This window comes from Aulonocara sp. 'chitande type north' Nkhata Bay, linkage group LG7 (genome assembly GCF_057382095.1).
Source record: "Aulonocara sp. 'chitande type north' Nkhata Bay isolate Kocher_YH1m ecotype deep benthic linkage group LG7, A_spYH_male_GT1.1, whole genome shotgun sequence".
In the NCBI taxonomy this organism is placed as follows: Eukaryota; Metazoa; Chordata; class Actinopteri; order Cichliformes; family Cichlidae; genus Aulonocara; species Aulonocara sp. 'chitande type north' Nkhata Bay.
Window position 1 is genome coordinate 16740806 of NC_141350.1, and position 20514 is coordinate 16761319.

The 20514-nt window shown below is 41.0% G+C and overlaps 1 protein-coding gene across 2 annotated transcripts in view; it reads left to right on the forward strand.

Annotated features, from left to right (window-relative positions):
• Positions 1-20514, forward strand: part of LOC147324904 (cGMP-inhibited 3',5'-cyclic phosphodiesterase 3A-like) — an 88574-nt gene that overhangs the window by 48725 nt on the left and 19335 nt on the right. For both annotated transcript variants that reach the window (XM_086299070.1, XM_086299069.1), the window contains exons 3-5: positions 9151-9411; positions 11283-11440; positions 19728-19801. In XM_086299070.1, coding sequence (XP_086155196.1) covers positions 9151-9411; positions 11283-11440; positions 19728-19801 — 493 coding nt within the window. The remainder of the gene's footprint in view (positions 1-9150; positions 9412-11282; positions 11441-19727; positions 19802-20514) is intronic.

Below are 20514 nucleotides of genomic sequence, written 5' to 3' on the forward strand. Positions count from 1 at the left end.
CATCTCTCTCCATCTTGTGGCTATTTTCCCTTGGCTCCGCTGTCTTGGACCACGTTGTCGGTCAGAGAGGCCGGTTGCACTTCACTATAGCACCTCATAGCGTGTGTAAATCACACAGAGAGAACCGGAGCGCTTGATTGATCTCCACTGCGTCGCATTCGCCAACATGCACACATTAGCAGGCTCATTTTCCAAACCACATCTTCTTCTTCTTCTTTTTTTTCTTTTCCCCCGTGCAAAGCTTGCGGTGGATGTTTTAGCTTAGGAATTGACAGTGAAGTTATGTATGGAAAAGAGCTTTTTAAATATTTGTATTCAACTTGGAGATACATCGGTTTTGGAATATTACCCGAGGAGATTATCGGAGAAAAGAGTACTTGTAGGCCCAGATTTTGTGGATGTTATTCTAAATTACAGCATGACATCGCAGTCATGTAGAAGATTTTTCAGAAATCGCTGTGAGCGCTTCAAACACTGATCAACATTTTTGAAACTGCAAGTTTGGAAGTTGGAAAATTTCTCTGACGTCTTTGTGGTTGGTCCCATAATAAGAATCTAGTAGATTATTTTCTCATTACGCAGTGTCCTGTGGCAAGAGTGAATTTAAGGGTGATATAGAATGAAAACACTGAACTACTTGTGCTTTTGACTATCCAATGCCTGAAAAAAATAAATAAAAAATGGAATAATATAGATGAATTGCCACTTTTAAGACTTAGTTTTTTCAAATTACTTTTAATTTTAGTATATCTGCTCATATTCTCTAAACACATGAGTGTGTGCACTGATGTGCTCATGATGAATACATTAACCTCTGGTTTTACACACACACACACACACACACACACACACACACACACACACACACACACACACACACACACACATATATATATATATATACACATATACACATATATATATACACATATATATATATATATATATATATATATTCTTATATATCCTTTTTTTAGCTTCTGCCTCTACCACTCTGTCTCACAGCTTCTGTTTTTTGCATATTAGCTATATTAGTGGGCTCCTTTGCTGGAATTATACACAATGAAATATGTGGAAGAGAAATGTGAAGGGTCAGTGGGCTTGACCTTTCCCAGTAAATCATAAATGAGGCAGTTATGCTTTTTTGTTTTGTTTTGACACCTCGTACAACCTCCCAGACGAGCCACGTTTTAATAAAATATATAATAGCGTGTAATTGTACCCTGGCTGCAGAGCCGGGACCTGGCTCAGTCAGTCGGAAGGTTTGTGAGGAGAGTTGGGTCGCAGTGGGGCCGAGCGTTGGTCTGAAAGTGAGAAGGGTAGTGCTGCTTCACAAGCTTTGGCTGGGATTTCGGAGCGTCTCAGTGGAGTTTTGTGTTACCCTTATGCTGTGATTCATACTGTATCACTCCTCTGTTATTCTAGAGAACATCGTCGTCTCCCTAGCTTCTGTTCGCCTAATCCAACCCGACAGATGCAATCAAGGCCATTACGTTAGCTGCGCTACCGCTGAAACTGAAAACTGCATGGTAATGATTATTTCAAAGGTGGTCAAAGTTTTGGGTAAATAAAGTCAAAGTAAGGAACACACTAAATTATTTCCAGATATATTCCCCAGCTTCTTGCTCAGCACATTCTTGCTCTTCCCATTTTTCTTTTTTTTCTTTATTTTTTTTTTTGCGTGGGGTTAATTGCAAAATAAGCTCTGCAGTATATGTACCTTATGAAAAAGCAGAGTTGCTTACATTATTGCCGGACCTTCAGCTTCCCTCTGGGACACATTATATTCTCACCATTGCACAATTTTCAGAGGCCCACATATCACTGTTACTTTACTAGAGGCTCAGATGACTGTATGTTTAGATGAGTGAGCCGAGAGGTTAAAGGTGCATCAAGTGGACTCTCTCAAAAATTACAAATATGTGACCTTCCTGTCTGTGTATTCCATTAATAATCATCATTAGACAGAAGGATTAGGATTTTGTTTGTTGCACCGAGTATATTTCATCTGTCATCCTCAAAGTTTTTGGCAAAAGACATGGGGACACAGCAGGAACACCAGTAATCATATTTCCACTGTTCTGGGTGGTTGCACTGGTCAGCAATGTTGTTTGTAACAGCTAATTCTCCAAAATGTACAGTTTGTGCATATATTTAAAATTAATTAAACATAGTGTCATAGGCCTTTAAATTAACTGTTTATCGTGAGGTCAGGTCATCTTCAGGTTAACCCCTACTAAGAAGCATCCGCTAATAACACATTGTATTTTGCGGTACATTTCTACAGCTAAACCTACCTACACAATTGCGTATAGGCCATATATTAGTACAGAGGAAAAAAAACAGACTCTCACTCTTCAGGAATGATTGCTGGTTTGTTTTGAATGGCCCTCAGTTTAGTTTATATGAACTGCTGCTCGGGTGCTAATCTATGGCATGGCTATTGATGTACGGTTCTAAAGTGTGTTCACATAAACAATTAAGACCATTGATCATGTGCACTGCTGTTATTCATTGTACAATGTCATAACAGACTGTTCATGCATGGTTTAGTATATGACTTAGCTTTTTGAGCAGTCATAAATTCTGTTTATTGATGATGGTAGTCAGGTTTACCTAATGTAGCATGTCAACCCCCTAACAGTTCGGAGTGTGTGACTAATAGGGCACACATTTCTGGTAATTTTGTGATCAAACTAGGAGGATAAATTGGTGGTTAAGATCAGCAAGCTTTTTGTAAAAGGTTAATGCAAAACATGCTTTATAGCTACAAGCAGGAGTGTAGCCACGTTTGTCAAGCCTGGAGGCAACTGTTGTTGTGATTAAATTGAACTTTTCTGTTTCTTTTTAAACAACTATCGAGTCAGCAAAATTAACTTAGTTAACATAGACTGTAAATAAAAGATGAGCTTAACCAGCACAAGGCCTCCCACTGTTTTTTGGACTTTTAAATAATTATGGCTGACAGGATCTTTTGAGAGCTGGGAGTAGCCATATTTAGACGAGAGTGGAGTGCAAAGTAATTGGCTAACTTCAGCAAACTTCGTTAGCAAGCTGCATTTACAGTCATGGTTAAAAAAATATTACACCTTCTTTATGGTTTTGCATAGCAGGACATAATTAAAAAAAATCTGCAAAAAAGAAAGTCTTTAGCGGGTCTTAAAATGAGATAAATACAGCCTCAAATCAACTCCAAAACACAGCATACTACACCGTCTCATTATTTATTCAACAAAAATCAACTGAATTAGTTAACACAATGCCATAAGTGGACATCCTAGCAAAGGCGTGAACGTCCCAGCAAATCCATCCCAAGATCAGACCCTGCAACGCTTGGAGAAACTCTATGTTAGTAAATACAAATCGTTATTATTCTTAGTAAGGATTTTATTTGACATATTAAAAGATTTGTGTTCAAATTACTAAGGCAGCCAGGCTGTGATATGTATGCTCAATGATTCCAAGCAGAGCAGCAAATCTACAACAGAATGGCAGAAAAAGAGAAGAATCGAGGTGTTGCAACGGTCCAGTCAAAGTCCAGACCTCAACCTGATTGAAATGCTGACCTTAAGAGAGCTATGTGTAAACAAATACCCGTAAACCTCACTAAACTGAAACAACACTGTGAAAAATAATGGGCCAAAATTCCTCCACAACCGTGAGAGACTGATAAAGTCATATAGAAAATGATTACTTTAAGTTATTGCAGCTTGTAAAAGCGGTTAGACAAACTACTGAATCATGGGGCGCACTTATTTTTTCACACAGTGCTTCTGCTTTTTGGCTCAGTGTTGTTAAATAATTAATAACACCATGTACCTTCTTGTTGATCTCTTAGCAAGTGCGCAAACTTTTCTAAATTTCAAACTTTTAATAATTGTGAAGGAGAATAGCATAAGTTCTTTTTTAAAGGAATAACCATATGTACGATGTACTATTCCTAAATGTTAAAACCCATTGTTTGAATATATTTGATCATTATTTAGTTTACAAACACGCATGTGTCTAAGTGAAGAAAGGTCTATTTTGTAGCGGTCACATCTGTCTCCAAGTGAAGCCTGCCTATGAATTAGACCAAACATCTAACCTTTACACAAAGTGCTTATATAATTTTTGGATATTACATAACTCACTTACAATGTCATCTATTCCAGGACATCCATTGATGATTCTCAAGTGTTATGTTGCAGACTGTTGAAACATTGGGAACATCGGGAGGTATTTTCTGGGCAAGACGCATCTTTTGAGGCATAAGTAAAAGCTGAAAGGCAGGGATAGTTGGGATTTCACATTCTTTATGTTTCCTACAATGTGCTTTTAATAGCTCAAAGTTTAAACTCCTCATGTCTAAATTTTATATAGGTCTCACAGAGCAAGGGAATGGCTTAAGTGTTATAGCAGACAGGCTTCGCTAGCTTTTCGAGTAATAGAAATACTACGAATTCCACTGTGTCCAAAAACTCCCACCTCAAACACTAACCCAGCACCTGGAGTCTTTCACTACGCTTGAATGTTCATGTCCTGCTCTTAGCTTTAAGTTGCTTACTCTAAGTTCAGTTTCAGACCCGGTGCTTTCATCATTAACATCCAGACTGTGGAATTCCCTTCCTCAGGACTTACGATCCGCTGATTCATTGATTACTTTTAAAAAACAGCTAAAAACACATCTTTTTAAAACTGCCTTTTGCTAACTTTGTTTGTATTTTGTCTTTTTAATCTGTTATATCTTGTAAAGCACTTTGTGATCTCTATCTAGAAATGTGCTATATAAATAAAATTTTACTTACTTACTTACTTACTTACTCTTATGGCCACTTAGTCATGCAGTGTTCATATTCCTTACAGAGTGTTCATCTGTCCTTGCATTGCATGCTTAAAATGATGCCCTCTCTGTATTCACTTATCAGACTTTAGTGCCTTCTTTATGTTTTCACTTCGCTTCGGAGTTGCGGCTGTCGCGTGAAAACAAAAGACAGAGTTTGCAGAAGTAGCAGATGAGTTTGCGTGTGTACGTGCATGTGCGTTTGGAGCCACTGAGACCCCCTAAGGATCACTGTTGTTTTTGTCCAGCCAGATGTTTTTCAGCCACCATACTTTTGTTTAACCCCCTATTTAGCGAACTCTTAAATCAGGCAATAAATGAGCTGAAAGACAGGTGTTTACATCTCATGCTCGCAGTGTAAAGTAAAAGAGTATAGGAAATGTGAGCGGGACAACAGAGGGCAGCGGGGATAAACGATGATCTGTCCAGAAGTGTTCCATTCACCTTTTAGAGGATGTCTGCGTGTCATCATGCGTGGGTCACCCTATGTGGAGGACTTTGCTTAAACTCAGAGAACACATGCCTTTTGTATTCTTGCAGACCAACAGGAAAACGTGTATAAATACACCAACTTATCTGATAGGATACTAGGAAAACAAAATGCGAGACCTTCTCTGTTCCCACAAGAGGAGACGAATGAAAGGTATACACACGTGTTGTTAACGTCAACCGCTTGCTACTTAGCCAGTGTAAATAAAATAAATCTGGGTGCCCGGCAGCTGGTGTCAAAGTGAATGGGACACTGGGGGGAGAAAAAAATCTGATAACATTCTTTGGGGGAAAAAGGGAACTCGTGGGCTTATTAGATAAATTAGCTGGCAGCCAGGACTGACCTGTGTTTAGCTGTGGTTGTTCAACTGCTCAAGGCACAGCAATTAAGAGTGGGTTGTGAACTTTTCACTTTACCCTGTGAAAACAAGGCTGACTCGCGCAGCGCCGATGCCTTGAAAGCTGTGCAGCAGACGGTCAGAAACAGACGATGGCTGTTGGCCATCTGAGAGGTCAGGAGTGAGGAGGCCAAAGGTCAGATTCTATTTGAGACACTGCTAATGAGTCCATTCAACAAGGATCAAGTAATCCACATCTGTGCTGAACGTGTTTCAAACTTATGTTGTTATGCGGATAGTTAACAGGCTGCTAGAATATCGAGGTCTACTACTGTGAAGTACATCGCTGTACTCCTCCTTCTCATGTTTTAAAAAGAGCCATATAAGGCAAAAATAAAGACTTTGATCTATGAGTGGATGTAAGTTTGCGTGTTTGTATGTGTGCCTGTGTAACACCACAGCTATAAAACAAACCCTGGCAAAGTCTAACACTACTACTGAATATATTTCTATACTTAATAGTGGCACAAAAAGGACTATTTCTTGTTTTTATATCTTTATGTGTTGGGTTTGGATCTTGTTTATTTATGCGATTGGCTACTTAGCATTTGTATAATTTGTTTTCTGATGTTGTTGTTTTTTCCTGAACTAAATGCACATTTCAAGGGATTTCGCAGCGTCACTCTACATAAAAGATATGCTGTAAAAGTTGAACAAAACAATTGATGACTTTGAACTTTTTAATAATTTTTTTTAATGATTATATGCACAGACACCACTGGAAAGCAGGAAAATCAAGATCTGTATATTTTTAATGCTTAAGATTTTATTCATAGATTGTTGTCTCATTTAATTTTTCAGTCATGTTTTAATGCCCCGTAGAAAGACAGCATTGAATTAAAATGCATAATCCTGAATATATACTTAATCCCAAATTTCTATTTAGTCACTTCTGAAACACACACACAAGCCACCAACACTGCATTTACATATACCATACAGTAACATCATGACATGAATTCAATTCATATCAAATCAATTCAACTCGGTTTTATTTATGTAGCGCCAAATCAACCGTTGCCTCAAGGCGCTTTATATTGTAATGTAAAGACCCTACAACAAAACAGAGAAAACCCCAACAATTACATGACGCATATGAGCAAATGCCTTGGAGACAGTGGGAAGGAAAAACTCCCTTTTAACAGGAAGAAACCTGCAGAAGAACTAGGCTCAGGGAGGGTGGCTATCTGCAGAGGAGAGGATGACAGGACAAAGACACAATGGAAGAGAGCCAAAGATTAATGTTGTCTAATGACCAGAGATGGGCAGTAACGCGTTACTTGTAACTCGTTGCTGTAATCCGATTACTTTTTTCAAGTAACGAGTAAAGTAAGGGATTACTATTGCAAAAACGGTAATTAGATTACCGTTACTTTCCCGTAGGAACGCTGCGTTACTGCATTACTAAAACCGTGATTTTTTTGCAGAATGTCTCATGACAGTGACGTAAGCGAGTGCGCTATTCGTGGCAACAGCTGTGTGCAGATCAACAATGGATCACATATCGAGTGCAGGAGAGAGTATGAGCGTGCAGCGTTTAAAGCGTGGAAGTACTGACCTTACTTTAAGTTTGATTCCATAAAAAGTGACAAAAACATTAGCGTCCATTAGCGTTGTGCGTGGGAAGAAAACTTCTTTTTACAGTGAAAAAAAACCCCTAAACTTCCAAGCAAGCACCGAGTGCGCTACCACGTAATGGGAAATTCACAGAGAAACTCGCGGATTCTTCAACTAACCGCTGCAGCACACCTGCACCAGTGTAAACCTCCGCCTACGCCACTCCTGCTTTACAGGTGAAAATAGAGCAACAGGACCGCTGAGTCTTTGACTTTATTTATTTTCTGCTGTGTTTTACTTGCATCTATTTGAAAGAGTGAGTGTAAACGCAAAAAAAAAAAATTATATGTGCTGGAATGTGCAGAAAATAGGTTTAAATGTTAAACAAATATCTTCCAGTCAGAGAATGTTGCATATAATTAAATGTTTGCTTGATGCATAAAGTTAAAAGATTAAAACTAATAAAACAAGTTTTAAAAAGGGACTTTTCCATTTGATTACATTTTGTATGATGGATTATGCACAAAAAGCAGAATTGGGCTGAAAGATCTATCGCTTTATCACCTATTCAGGTTGTAAATCGTGTTTTTAAAAAGTAACTAAGTAATTAATTACTTTTGAAAATAAGTAACCAGTAAAGTAACGGGGTTACTTTTTTGGGGAAGTAATCAGTAATTGGTTACTGATTACTTTTTTCAAGTAACTTGACTACTAGCAGAGTGCTGTATAAAGACGTGCCATTCATATATTCCAAACTGTTTATTTAAAAGTTCAAATTCTTAAGGATGCACTGGAATTCAAGACTGAAAATCAACAGATACCACAGCATAAATTGCTAGAATAACAACTTGTACAACGATCTGACCACCACCAGTAGGCAACATGGGGTTAGTATCTTGCCCAAGGATATTTGGCATGCAGCCAGGAGGCAGCCTGGGATCGAACCACCAACCTTCTGATTATTGGCTGACCGGCTCTGCCACCTGAGCTACAGCCACCCAGATAAATATTAGCCACTGACACTGGCAGGCCAAATAACATCCAGTGATTATTTGGCATGTCAATGGATTCCCTTTGATTCTAGGACTTACAGGTCTTATAGTTTTTAAAGGTTTTATAACCCCAACTCCGAAAAAAGTTTTAGGGCACTGTGTAAAATGCCGTAATTTGCAAATCTTATAAACTCACATTTTATTCACAATGGAACATAGAAAATGTTTATATGTAATGTTTATGTTTAAACTGAGACAATTTACCATTTTAAGAAAAAATGTTAGATTTTTCATCTCATAAAATGTCTTCACTTGGTGAAAGATTTATGTGTGCTTTAGTATTGTCTTGCTGAAATATGAAAGGCCTTCCTTAAAAAGACTGCTCCCTTTCCAGATGAGCTAGCTGAATAGGCACTAATACACCCCCCATGCCACCAGACATGAAGGCTTTTGAAGTGTGTTTTGGCCAGAAAAACAGTGTTTCTGAATCATGTTCACATATGGTCTCATCTTTGTGACTTGTGTTCACAGACAATGATTTCTGGAAGTGTTTTTTCTCAGTCCATGAATTCCATGACAGAATGTTCCAGTTTATCCTAAAAGTAGTCACTAAAAAAGAAATTGTCTTAATGTAAAAACACCATCTAACCTTCAGCATAGTTTGACTACCAGTTCTTTAGCATAAACAACAAAAGAAATTCAGGTGTCACAGTTAACCACATTATATACTCAGAAAGGAGCTGCTGACATAGTTTACACACCCGCTCTTCATGCCTGCCATCGAGAAGCGGAACACGGCCGCTATCAGACTCAGCCGTTAATTAGCATCAGCTCACATCAGCTACTGTTGCAATGATGATTAACTCTTCGTTGTCTCCTTGTCATCCTACAGTCATCAGGCACAACTGTCATGGTGGACATAGCAGTGATGGGAGAAGCCCATGGACTAATTACAGACCTGCTGGCTGACCCCTCTCTCCCACCCAACACCTGCACGTCGCTGCGGGCCGTCAGCAACATGCTTACCACCCAGCTCACTTTCCAGCCCCTGCACCGGCCACGCCCTGCCCCCCTGCATAACCCCAGCGATGTCTACACCTGCTCTGACTCAGAGGAGGTACCTGAGAAAGGAGAGAAGACATCCATCCACAAGGTAACAAAATGAGTTAACACAAAGAAATGTAGCCCTTGGAACCAAAGATGAAAGAAGGGATATTTTTCATCCTTAAAAGAAAAGTCAAACGTGTTAATCAGAAGTAGTCAAGAGGCTGAAACAAAATAATTTTATTTGGAAACAGTGAAATATTCCTTGGATGGAAATGTGGTCCACCTTATTAAGGCCAAATGATTTATATACCACACAGCACTCCCCACACATGTTAATCTTTTAGCCCATGTTTCAGCTAATGAGTGCTTCCTGCTCTCAGAACTTTTAGCATCAAATGAAGGAGTATTTTTGTAGAGTTGAGTGAAGAAAAATAGAGCGCTTGGAGCACTGTTCTTCCCTTCATAGCTGCAGCTGTGTCAACATGACAGATGTGCAGAGCCATACAGAGTGTGTGCGCACGAATGTGAGGAGCGGAGTAGAAGAGGAGAGGCGACATGGAGGTGAATGTATTCCTCTAAAGGCTGCAAAGACCGACAAGCGTGTAAGCAAACCTGGACCTCCTCCATGACCGTCCAGCTATGCGATACCTGTTCTGGCCGTTGTGGAAAGTGTTGTCACGTCGCTGGTCTGACAGGTGCACGTTTACATCATCTGAACTGTGGAAAAGTAGTCAAGATGAACTGCACCTGTGGAGTAGCCTGCGAAACTGTGCTCATTAAGACTTTCCTCCCCCGAGGGACAATGTGCCCAGTTCTGCCTGCCCAGGAGGAGAATAACAGGAGTGAAGGTTTTCCAAGCTCATTTTCTGTCCAACACAGGCATGTTCTCTGTCTCCATTGCAAAATGGCAACTCCATTGAAAGGGCTACAAAAAAAAACCATGAATGACAAAACAAATAACTACTTGTTAAATGTTGAAACTCACTCTGCCCTCTTAAACGGTTATACAAATGATGAAATGTCGACACTGCTGTGTGTGTTTCTGTGCCATGTATTTCTGTTTTTGGTTTTAACGTGATAGGGCTTTCTTTATGGAAATTTAAAATTACAGCCTTGCACAATTTTACCATTGGAAAAACATAGATTTTTGATGATAGAAAAAATGGTAAATATGGTTGTATTCATAGCAGAAACAAGATTTTCTTTTAAATTTGTGTGAATGGAACTAAGGTTACATCAAAGCTCTAAAGGTAATGTAAGTGAGATACATGGCTCCTAATGCTGTACATGAGTTTGTGTGTCCTAGCACTCAGCATATGAAGCCTTGTTGTGAATGGGCTCATTCAGGATTCTAAGGCAATCTTTAGTAGGTCACTCTGCAGAGGACGGAGAAAGAGAGTCTGCCATGTTTAGAGCTGCTGTGCCAAATGACTGCATGGCACAGAGCAGATGGAGGCATTGCACGGGCACAGACTGGGAATCCCAGGGAAGGAAGAATAGAGAGAATAGACATAGAAAGCCTGTGACTGACAGAACAAGACAAAAGAGACTTACAGAGAGAATAAGAAGCAGAGAGGCTAAAGCCTATATGATGAAAGGCATCTGCACAGTGCTATATAGAGCCACAGCTGCCTGCTAATGTCCGATGCGGGGTTTATTCTCCTTGGATCCAGCGAGGCAGATTGTGAAAAATGTTCCAGGTTATCACCAGCGTCATTTGTTTCAGATTGGCCAAGTGCAGAAAAAACAACAATCTCATCCAGATGATTTATTTGCCTGGAGACAAAGCAAACAAGCATTAACTTTATCTTACAGGTGGGAGTATTTTTAAAGCTTTTATCTATTTAATACAAAAGCAAATAGTCATGTTTTCTGACCCTGCGGCCACTCACTGATTTCGATTTTTATTAAACAACAAGTGATAAGATAGGTTTCCGGGGTGGTTAACTGTGTATCTGTACTGTGCATTTTGTGCAGCGTCTGAGGCGGAGCCTCCACCCCGGCCTTCTGAGGAGGATCTCTTCCACGTGGACCACCACCACCTCTGCCACAGGACTTCCCACAATTGAGCCGGGACCCGTGCGAAGGGACCGCAGCGCCAGCATCAAACCCTATCATGAAGCACTCACGTGCAGGTACCTGAGCCACAGCTGTTTCACATGCACCTCCTGTATTTTTAGACCCCAGGTTTTAGTCACTTTGGTTACTTTGTTCAAGATTTGGCAGATGTAGTTCCACTTACACCTTATGGCTTGCTTTTTCAAATCCCTGTTGGGAATTTTGTTAGATTTTTAAATAAAGGAATAGGAATAGAATAAGTCCTATTGTACTATAGATATACACGACTGAGGCACAAACACACTAAGGAGGGCTCCTACAATGCGAATCACTCTGAAGGATATTGGGTTTTTCAGCATTATGGCTGTAGTCATACTAAAGCCATCAGTGTCAGTGAAAAGCAGTGGCACAGTTCAGAAAAGGATGTGTGTGCAGTGGGAGCCAGAATGGAAATATGCCCCACAGGCGAACGCATTAACCTGAATAACTAAGACGCACATCAACCCTGAGCACATTAGTGCTGAAGATAGCACAAGGCTCACGCTACACAGAAGTATCATGGCTCCAAAGTCGATCTGTGAGCCTTTCATAGAATAGACAGTGTGTGGTTTTATGGAGGTGTTTTCAAGCTTTTTGTACTTTTTAGGAGAAATATGATGCAGGATGGAGAAAGTTAGAGGTTACATAAGTCCTGATAAGCATTTGTTTGCATACAGTACTAAAGCAGATGCAGTGAATCTGATGGGAAGTGCTAGGTTTTTCTGTTTTTTTCCTCTTGGTTTTTTTCCCCCACTAAATCACATTGTTGCATCAAATCTTGAATAAACACAGGATCCACATGTATTAAAGCTGTTGTGGTTAGTAAGTGAATTGTTTAAGCACAATTTACTGTGATCAGTGCAGAGATAGCATTCCTTACAATTACTTTGTGATTACTGTAACATTATGTTTGGATTATCTTAGAGCAGCACAGGGGAAATTATGCTTTTTTCATGAATTTCAAAGGAGTTTCAGCTTGAAATTTTTCAGCTGTGCATGCTCGCATGAGTTTTCATGCATACAGTATTTCTGTGACGCAAAAGCAGCACTAGACAGCACATACGCTCTGATTTTAAAATATTAAATATGCCTCAACAAGAAAGAGTCTATTAGTGTTTCATCCACCTTATTCAGTCTCTTCCCATCCAGTTTGTGGCGTTTGTCTGCAAGTACCAAAGCTTCCGGGTGTCCCTGGATTTCAAAGCAGTGTCTCAGTTTCCTGTAGTGTACCAACCAACGGGGAAAGTAGGGTTTGTGTATATGCAATTCTCAAATGCTGCATAAGAACATTTGTCTGATCTAATATCTGAAATATTAATAAGTGGGAGAATTTACGACAGCTACGTCTGATGATTCTAAGATTCACTGAAAACTGCCAGCATAGATTCAGAGAATACAACTTCAGCTCAGGATAACCTTTGCATTGTTCATTAGCATTCATTAGCCCGTGTTAAAAATAAAGAGCAGCGGTAAATGTATCTCTATGTATTTATGGCTCGTATTCTAACAAAACCCCAAATTAATACATGAAGATTTTTTTTTCCAAAATTACAGCTTCCAAGTGCAGAGATTTGAATCAGCTCACTTACATACTTACAGTCAGCAAAGCTTCAGGTAAAAGCGACCTCGCTACTTCTGCGAACTCCCTCAAAACCTATTTTAGCAATTGTTTGGACTAAATGTTGCAGATGTAAAATGAGGCATGACTCTGCAACTGCATGGCCTATTTCACTCGCAGATGAATTTAGAAACTCATTTTGTGTGGATGGTTAAAAAAAATATGCTTTCAGAAGAGCTCCAATGGTCTTTGAGATATATATATATATATATATATATATATATATATATATATATATATATATATATATATATAACTAGCAGCTGGTTCATTTGTGCTGCTAACCAGCTGCTAGTTAACGAGAGACACCCGGAATGGCTAACTGAAGGCCGGACGGTCCTGATCCCCAAGGACCCCAAGAAGGGACCGGTACCCTCCAACTACCGACCAATAACCTGCCTCAGTACTACATGGAAGCTCCTGTCAGGCATCATATCGGCTAAGATGAACAGGCACATGGGTCAATACATGAGCGGGACACAGAAAGGAATTGGCAAGAATACCAGAGGCGCAAAACACCAGCTACTGGTAGACAGAACAATCAGCCGAGACTGCAAGACCAGACTGACCAACCTGTGCACTGCCTGGATTGATTACAAGAAGGCCTATGACTCAATGCCCCACAGCTGGATACTGGAATGCCTAGAATTGTACAAGATCAATGGGACCCTAAGAGCCTTCATCAGGAACTCAATGGGGATGTGGCGTACAACACTAGAGGCCAACTCCAAGCCCATAGCACAAGTCACCATCAAGTGCGGGATCTACCAAGGAGATGCTCTGTCCCCACTGCTGTTCTGCATAGGCCTGAACCCCCTCAGTGAGATCATTAACAAGACTGGCTACGGATACCGACTACGGAACGGAGCAGTTGTCAGCCACCTCCTGTACATGGATGACATCAAGCTGTATGCCAAGAGTGAACGAGACATCGATTCACTGATCCACACTACCAGGCTATACAGCAATGACATTGGAATGTCGTTCGGACTGGAGAAGTGTAGTCGGATGGTAACAAAGAGAGGGAAGGTAGTCAGAACTGAGGGGATTGAACTACCAGAAGGCAACATTGCAGACATAGAGGACAGTTACAAGTACCTGGGGATCCCGCAGGCAAATGGGAACCATGAAGAGGCCGCTAGAAAAGCTGCAACCACCAAGTACCTGCAGAGGGTCAGGCAAGTCCTGAGGAGTCAGCTGAATGGTAAGAACAAGATCCGGGCCATCAACACGTACGCTCTGCCCGTGATCAGGTACCCTGCTGGGGTAATAGGCTGGCCAAAGGAGGAGATAGAAGCCACTGACATAAAGACAAGAAAGCTCCTTACCATGCATGGAGGGTTTCACCCCAAGTCCAGCACCCTGAGGCTGTACGCTAAGCGGAAGGAAGGGGGCCGGGGACTGGTGAGTGTCAGCACCACAGTCCAGGATGAGACAACGAACATCCAAGAATACATTGGGAAGATGGCCCCAACTGACCGAGTGCTCAGTGAATACCTCAGGCAGCAGAAACCCAAGAAAGAGGAGGGAAACGAGGAACCATCATGGAAGGACAGGCCCCTGCACGGTATGTACCACCGGCAGATAGAGGAGGTGGCTGATATTCAGAAATCCTACCAGTGGCTGGACAAAGCTGGACTGAAAGACAGCACAGAGGCACTAATCATGGCAGCACAAGAACAAGCTCTGAGTACAAGATCCATAGAGGCTGGGGTCTATCACACCAGGCAAGACCCCAGGTGCAGGCTGTGTAAAGATGCCCCAGAGACAATCCAGCACATAACAGCAGGGTGCAAGATGCTAGCAGGCAAGGCATACATGGAACGCCATAACCAAGTGGCCGGCATAGTGTACAGGAACATCTGTGCCGAGTATAACCTGGAAGTCCCGAGGTCAAAATGGGAGATGCCCCCAAGGGTGGTGAAGAATGACCGAGCTAAGATCCTGTGGGACTTCCAGATACAGACGGACAAAATGGTGGTGGCTAACCAACCGGACATAGTGGTGGTAGACAAACAGAAGAAGACGGGCGTAGTGATCGATGTAGCGGTTCCGAATGACAGCAATATCAGGAAGAAGGAACACGAGAAGCTGGAGAAATACCAAGGGCTCAGAGAAGAGCTCGAGAGGATGTGGAGGGTGAAGGTAATGGTGGTCCCCGTGGTAATCGGAGCACTAGGTGCGGTGACTCCCAAGCTAGGCGAGTGACTCCAGCAGATCCCGGGAACAACATCGGAGATCTCTGTCCAGAAGAGCGCAGTCCTGGGAACAGCTAAGATACTGCGCAGGACCCTCAAGCTCCCAGGCCTCTGGTAGAGGACCCGAGCTTGAAGGATAAACCGCCCGCAGGGGCGTGCTGGGTGTTTTTATATATATATATATATTTTAGAGTAGCATGAAACAATAGCAATCACAGGGCATCGATGTTCAATCAGGTGTACAAGTCGTGGCTAATGAGGGCAGGTACCCTGGCTCAAGTGATTTCATCCATGTTGTCGTTAGCAAGTGATACCAGCCAGACTTTAGTTTTGTATTGTTAAGTTTTTTGCTTTAAGATTTGTTAAGTGAAGCTATCTAATGATAATGGTCGTACTGTAAAAGTAAGCGTTTTCCATAAAAACCACATGTGTGCTGTTTCCAAGGTAGTTTTTTACATTTTTTTATACCTTGGAGAAAAAGTCTAGTCGGCAATGCTGTGTCTTCACCTCGTGGTAAACAAACCCACAGTTTTTATTTCAGTTTGTGGTCGTTAAACTCGTGTTCCATGACCAAACTGGCTTTCTTTACTTACTTACTTAATTAATTCCAACAGAGATCCCATTAGAAATTCTTTGCCAAAGACCCATAAGTATTCCCGAAATTATATTCAGGACTATGTCTAAAAATTACTGTAATACCTTAAAGGTAAATTTTTGTTAAACTCCTTGAATTAAAGCTGAAACTCTGCACTTCAATCACACCTTAAAATCCACTGCGATGGTGGAAGGAGGCAAAAACAGTTAAAATTGTGTTGTTGTCCAAGTTCCATACTCTTATGGAAAGACTTTGCAAAGGAGTCCTGGCTGATATGGTGTCAGAGTGATGCTCATAGTATTTAGGGTTAGATGTTGTATTGTGTATATTTTTCTACAAAAATGAACCTTGTGCCTCTTTTTAAAAGCTCTAACAAAAGTCTGAGTGGAGGCTTATTGTAATAATCAATCTATATTAGAAAGCCTTAAGTTCTTTTTTTACTGCATTAAACTCTTTGCACTGCTTTCTTTTGTGCCTTCAGCCCTCCAAAGACCTGCGTAGCCTGCGCCTGCCAGCGTCGTGTTTGGTCCTGTTTGCACAGTGACAGTGTGATACTTGAACACAAAGCTTCTGTACACAAAGCCCCGTTGCCTGGTCTTATATCTTAGCGCAGCCCAGCAGCATGCCCCAGCTAAGGCCACTTACTGAGTGTAAACAAACACCTGGTTCTCTCCCCAGTCACGAGAACACCACAATTAACTCACACACTCGCACTCTTAGATACAGCTGCTTCTTCTGGCTTACACGGTCCGGAAACAATTGGAAAACACAGAGATTTTCCAGGTTTCGTTCACAGCAGTGGAGAGGGCTCTTTTCTGAGCAGCACTTCAGTTAAATGCATTGTAGGCATCTAGCTCTTATCCAGATGCCTGAAATAATCAAACAGGGCTGGTAAGGCTTCGGTGTTTAGCTGAAAGACACTTAACCAGAGCCCATGCTGACTGAAAACAACTTGCTGTGTTTGGGATCCGACCTTTGATGGTCTCTTAGCAAGCAGCAACCTGCCAACACGTCATTTCTCAAGTAGGCTTTGACACCTAAATCACACATGTTAGGGAGTAATAAGGAGTGTTTTTGGTAATTTATGTACTCTAAACTGTATTTGTTAGAGTGTCTGGCGCCAAGACCAGAAGCCTATGAATTTCCTTTCACATCACTGACACACCACCACTAATCATTCCTGATACATCCTCACACAGAGTGTTGGGAAAGAGGGAAGGCGAGAGAGAGCGAACACATGGAAGGGAGGTTGGGCGAAAATGAACACATGGCTTCAATTGCCTTCTCTCTACTCCATCATCAAATCTGCACAATCTTAATTAGGACATTAGGCTTCTTTTTTTCCCCCTCCCTCGTTTTTCCATCATGTCAGCCTTCAATGACGTACACTGTTAAGAAGGAATAACACCAACTTCAAAGCTACATTATCACCTTTTTTTTTTTTTTATCAGATAGACCCTGTTTAAAGGGCCCAATTGAATGCCTTCCATTTCCCTCAGCCCCAGCCACTGTGTTGTTATCTTCTTCACGTCATCTGGCTCGAGAGTAGGTAGATTACTGGAAGCAGAAATAATAGCTGCGGTGTTTATCGTGGCTTTGGCACTGTCCGTCGTGGCTCTGAACCAAAGGTAATCTGTCAACCTGCTGCAAGTGGCTGAGTAAAAAATCTGCAGCGGAAAGGTTAGCAGGCTGAGGCCAGCCGGAGCTTACGGCACGGCTCAGGCCATACAAGAAGAAGTCCTCAAAAATGAGGAAAAGCAGGCAGGGCTGCAATTTAAACTGAATTACATTTGCTTGATTAAGCATCATAGTTACAGAGTGAGTGCCAAGTGCCTTTTGGTTTAGAGATGAAGAGCAATTTTTTTTTTTTTTATGACTTTGAAAATTATGTATGTTATAAGGCAAGAAACCAACCTTGACCTTGATGATGAGACAAAACTGCGCCTGATCCATAAAACTGATTTTAGAGCACAATGACATAATGAAAAAAGGACACGAGCAGTTGTACTAAGAAGAACCAAAAGAAGTTGTGTGGTTAGTTGATTGAAATATAGCGCGTGTCATTTTTTAAATCTAAAATTCACTGTATGACGCATGTTAAATTTCCTGTTTTTTGAAAACAGGGGAGATATTTTGGAAAAACTATATTTCTTTTTTGTTCTTACCAACAATGAGCTTGTGTAGAATAATCATTTACACACTACCACATATTGAAATTGATTTGAAGCCCTCGGTGCGTTTATTTTTCTGTAAGACTCATCGCTCTACACAGAAATATTTTTCAATCTTTACGTGGTTAAGGTTACAGAATTGCAGATAGCGACATTGTTGTATTAGAGAAACCGCAACCTTAAAACCTTTGGCTAAATGTAACTAAATTCCACTTTGAATTCCTCAATAAAACCACACTATAGGATGGTGTCTGTTGACTCCACACAGCAAATGTGTTTACAGCTGACAGTTGCGTTCTCCCAAAAGGCAAAGTAAATTCTTACTACTGGTATATAAATGTTATTTCTAGCATAGAACATGATAGCAAAATGAAAGTGGAGTGTGTATCATGTGTACATAGTTTCTGCGTGAGTGAGAGAGCGAGAGATAAAAGCAGAGCCACTTGATATATGATTGGCAGATTCCTCGACTGAAAATGACCGGCCTCCTTATTTACATTTTGTGCTCAAGGCTCAATGTCAGTAGCCGAGGTTATTCTGCTGCATTAGCAGAATAGGAAAAGTGTCTGCCAGTTCTTCAACTTTCATTAAAAGTAAACCTTTTAAGCCAAGTGCTGCTGCCTGCCCAGACCCCCCTGACAATAATGTACTAACTGTTCAACCGCCAAACTATCAAACTATTTTATATTCCACACCTGCTAGGCATTAGACACAGTGGTCCAACCTGGCCGTACAAACACAACAGAACTCCCTTTGTTGGGGCCTTAGGAGCATTATGCTGGGTGGGTACAGCTCAAAAGTGTTCCAGAAACACTTTATCAGGAGGAGATAGACACACTACAGGCCTTTGTGCTCCCTGTGACACCATGCTCTAACGGCAGGCATTTCCTGCTCCGAGTAGGCAGGTTTTACAACATTTAGGGAGAGGTATTTTAATTGGAACCACCTACAGCCTGACAGTGGCCTCAGTGGAGAAACACGGAAAATCTGTTGGGAAAAGTCTGGGAGGCTCCCCGTGGTGTCACACAGCTAACTGACCAGTAAAGGCCAGTTCTTTCCACAGAAGATAACATTTGCTGTTTGATTTATAAAGCCAGTCATCAGATGGGAATGTTTTCATCTGAGACTGAGAAAGTGAGTTGTTGTTGAGGCCGACACTGGTCTGTCATAAATCTCAAAGAGGGTGGGCTCAGTTTCTAATGAATCATTCATAACAATGCCAGCGTTTGGAGTTTGCTTTGTTGTTTATTCCAGTTGCATTGTGTTAATGTGCGCATCCATTAGATTCATTACTACGTATTTTCTTGAAGCAAGTGTGCAACGGCTGTTTTCGTGTGGGGGCTGCACAGTAGGAACCCCATTAAGTTCTTTTTTTTCCCTACTTGACAACTTCTTCTGACTGTTTACACATCGAAGACAGATGTGGCGAACGGCGATATTCACACTTCTTTAGCAGAGCCGCAGATAGACTAATACATATATTCTGTATTTATCTTCCATGTGTTTTGCCTGTTAACTTTGAACTGCTGTGAATGGTGTGGAATTATTTGCATTCTGATAATAATCAAATAATTAAATCAAAGGAATAAAAATTTCATGTTATCGTCATCTGCTCAAAAAGATACAGGTCACTAGAGTGTGATTGTAACTCAAGTATATCCACACGCAGTAGTTAGGAATGCACATCTGAGATAAATAGAAACTCTTTTATTTAACTAACAGTGAATCCCCTCTTTTCTACAGTTGTGGGAGACCATACATCAGACTGAACCACGGTGAGGGCTCTTTAGACAAGGGAGACAGGATACCACGTTCAGGTATGCCCCCAGTCTTTCTAGCATTCCCGCAAAGCAGCATGGGAAGAGTGTTTGTGTTACGTTTGCTGGCATAAACACTGAATCGCTTTTGTTTCTCTCTCTTTGAGACTGTTTGTTTCCATTGCACTCAGCTGATATGGGAGATTGATATATATAGTAAACACGCACAGAAAACCCCAAACAAATGACTCGAGTAATGAGTTTGTGTTGATGATAAAGGAACACTACCTCTGCAGTATCTCATACAGTTAGTTGCCTCTCTACACCATCACAGTGGTTTTGAATTCAAACAGTCACAATGTGATAGAAGTGCAAACTTCAGCATTAATTCAAGGGGTTTAACAACCACTTTTCATCAACTGTTTAATAATTACAGCTATTTTCACACACAGTCTGCATTTTAAGAAGCTCAAAATTAACTCGACAAATTAACATAATTTTATACATTAATGGATGCATAAAGTCTAAAACACATTGTCATCGCCAAATTCTTGCTTCCCTCATTGAGAACACCTGGTGCTTCTTATTTGTGGATCTTCCTGCATCAAGTTTTGTATTTGACAACTGAAAAGCATGCTCCGTTGGGCTGAGATCAGGTGACTGACTTGGCCAATGACTGACTTGGGGGTTTTTTTGCCTATAGAAACTCTTGGGTTGCTTTTGCACAGTGAAGAGCTGTCCAATCAGTTTGGCTGAATCTATATAGCTCCCTA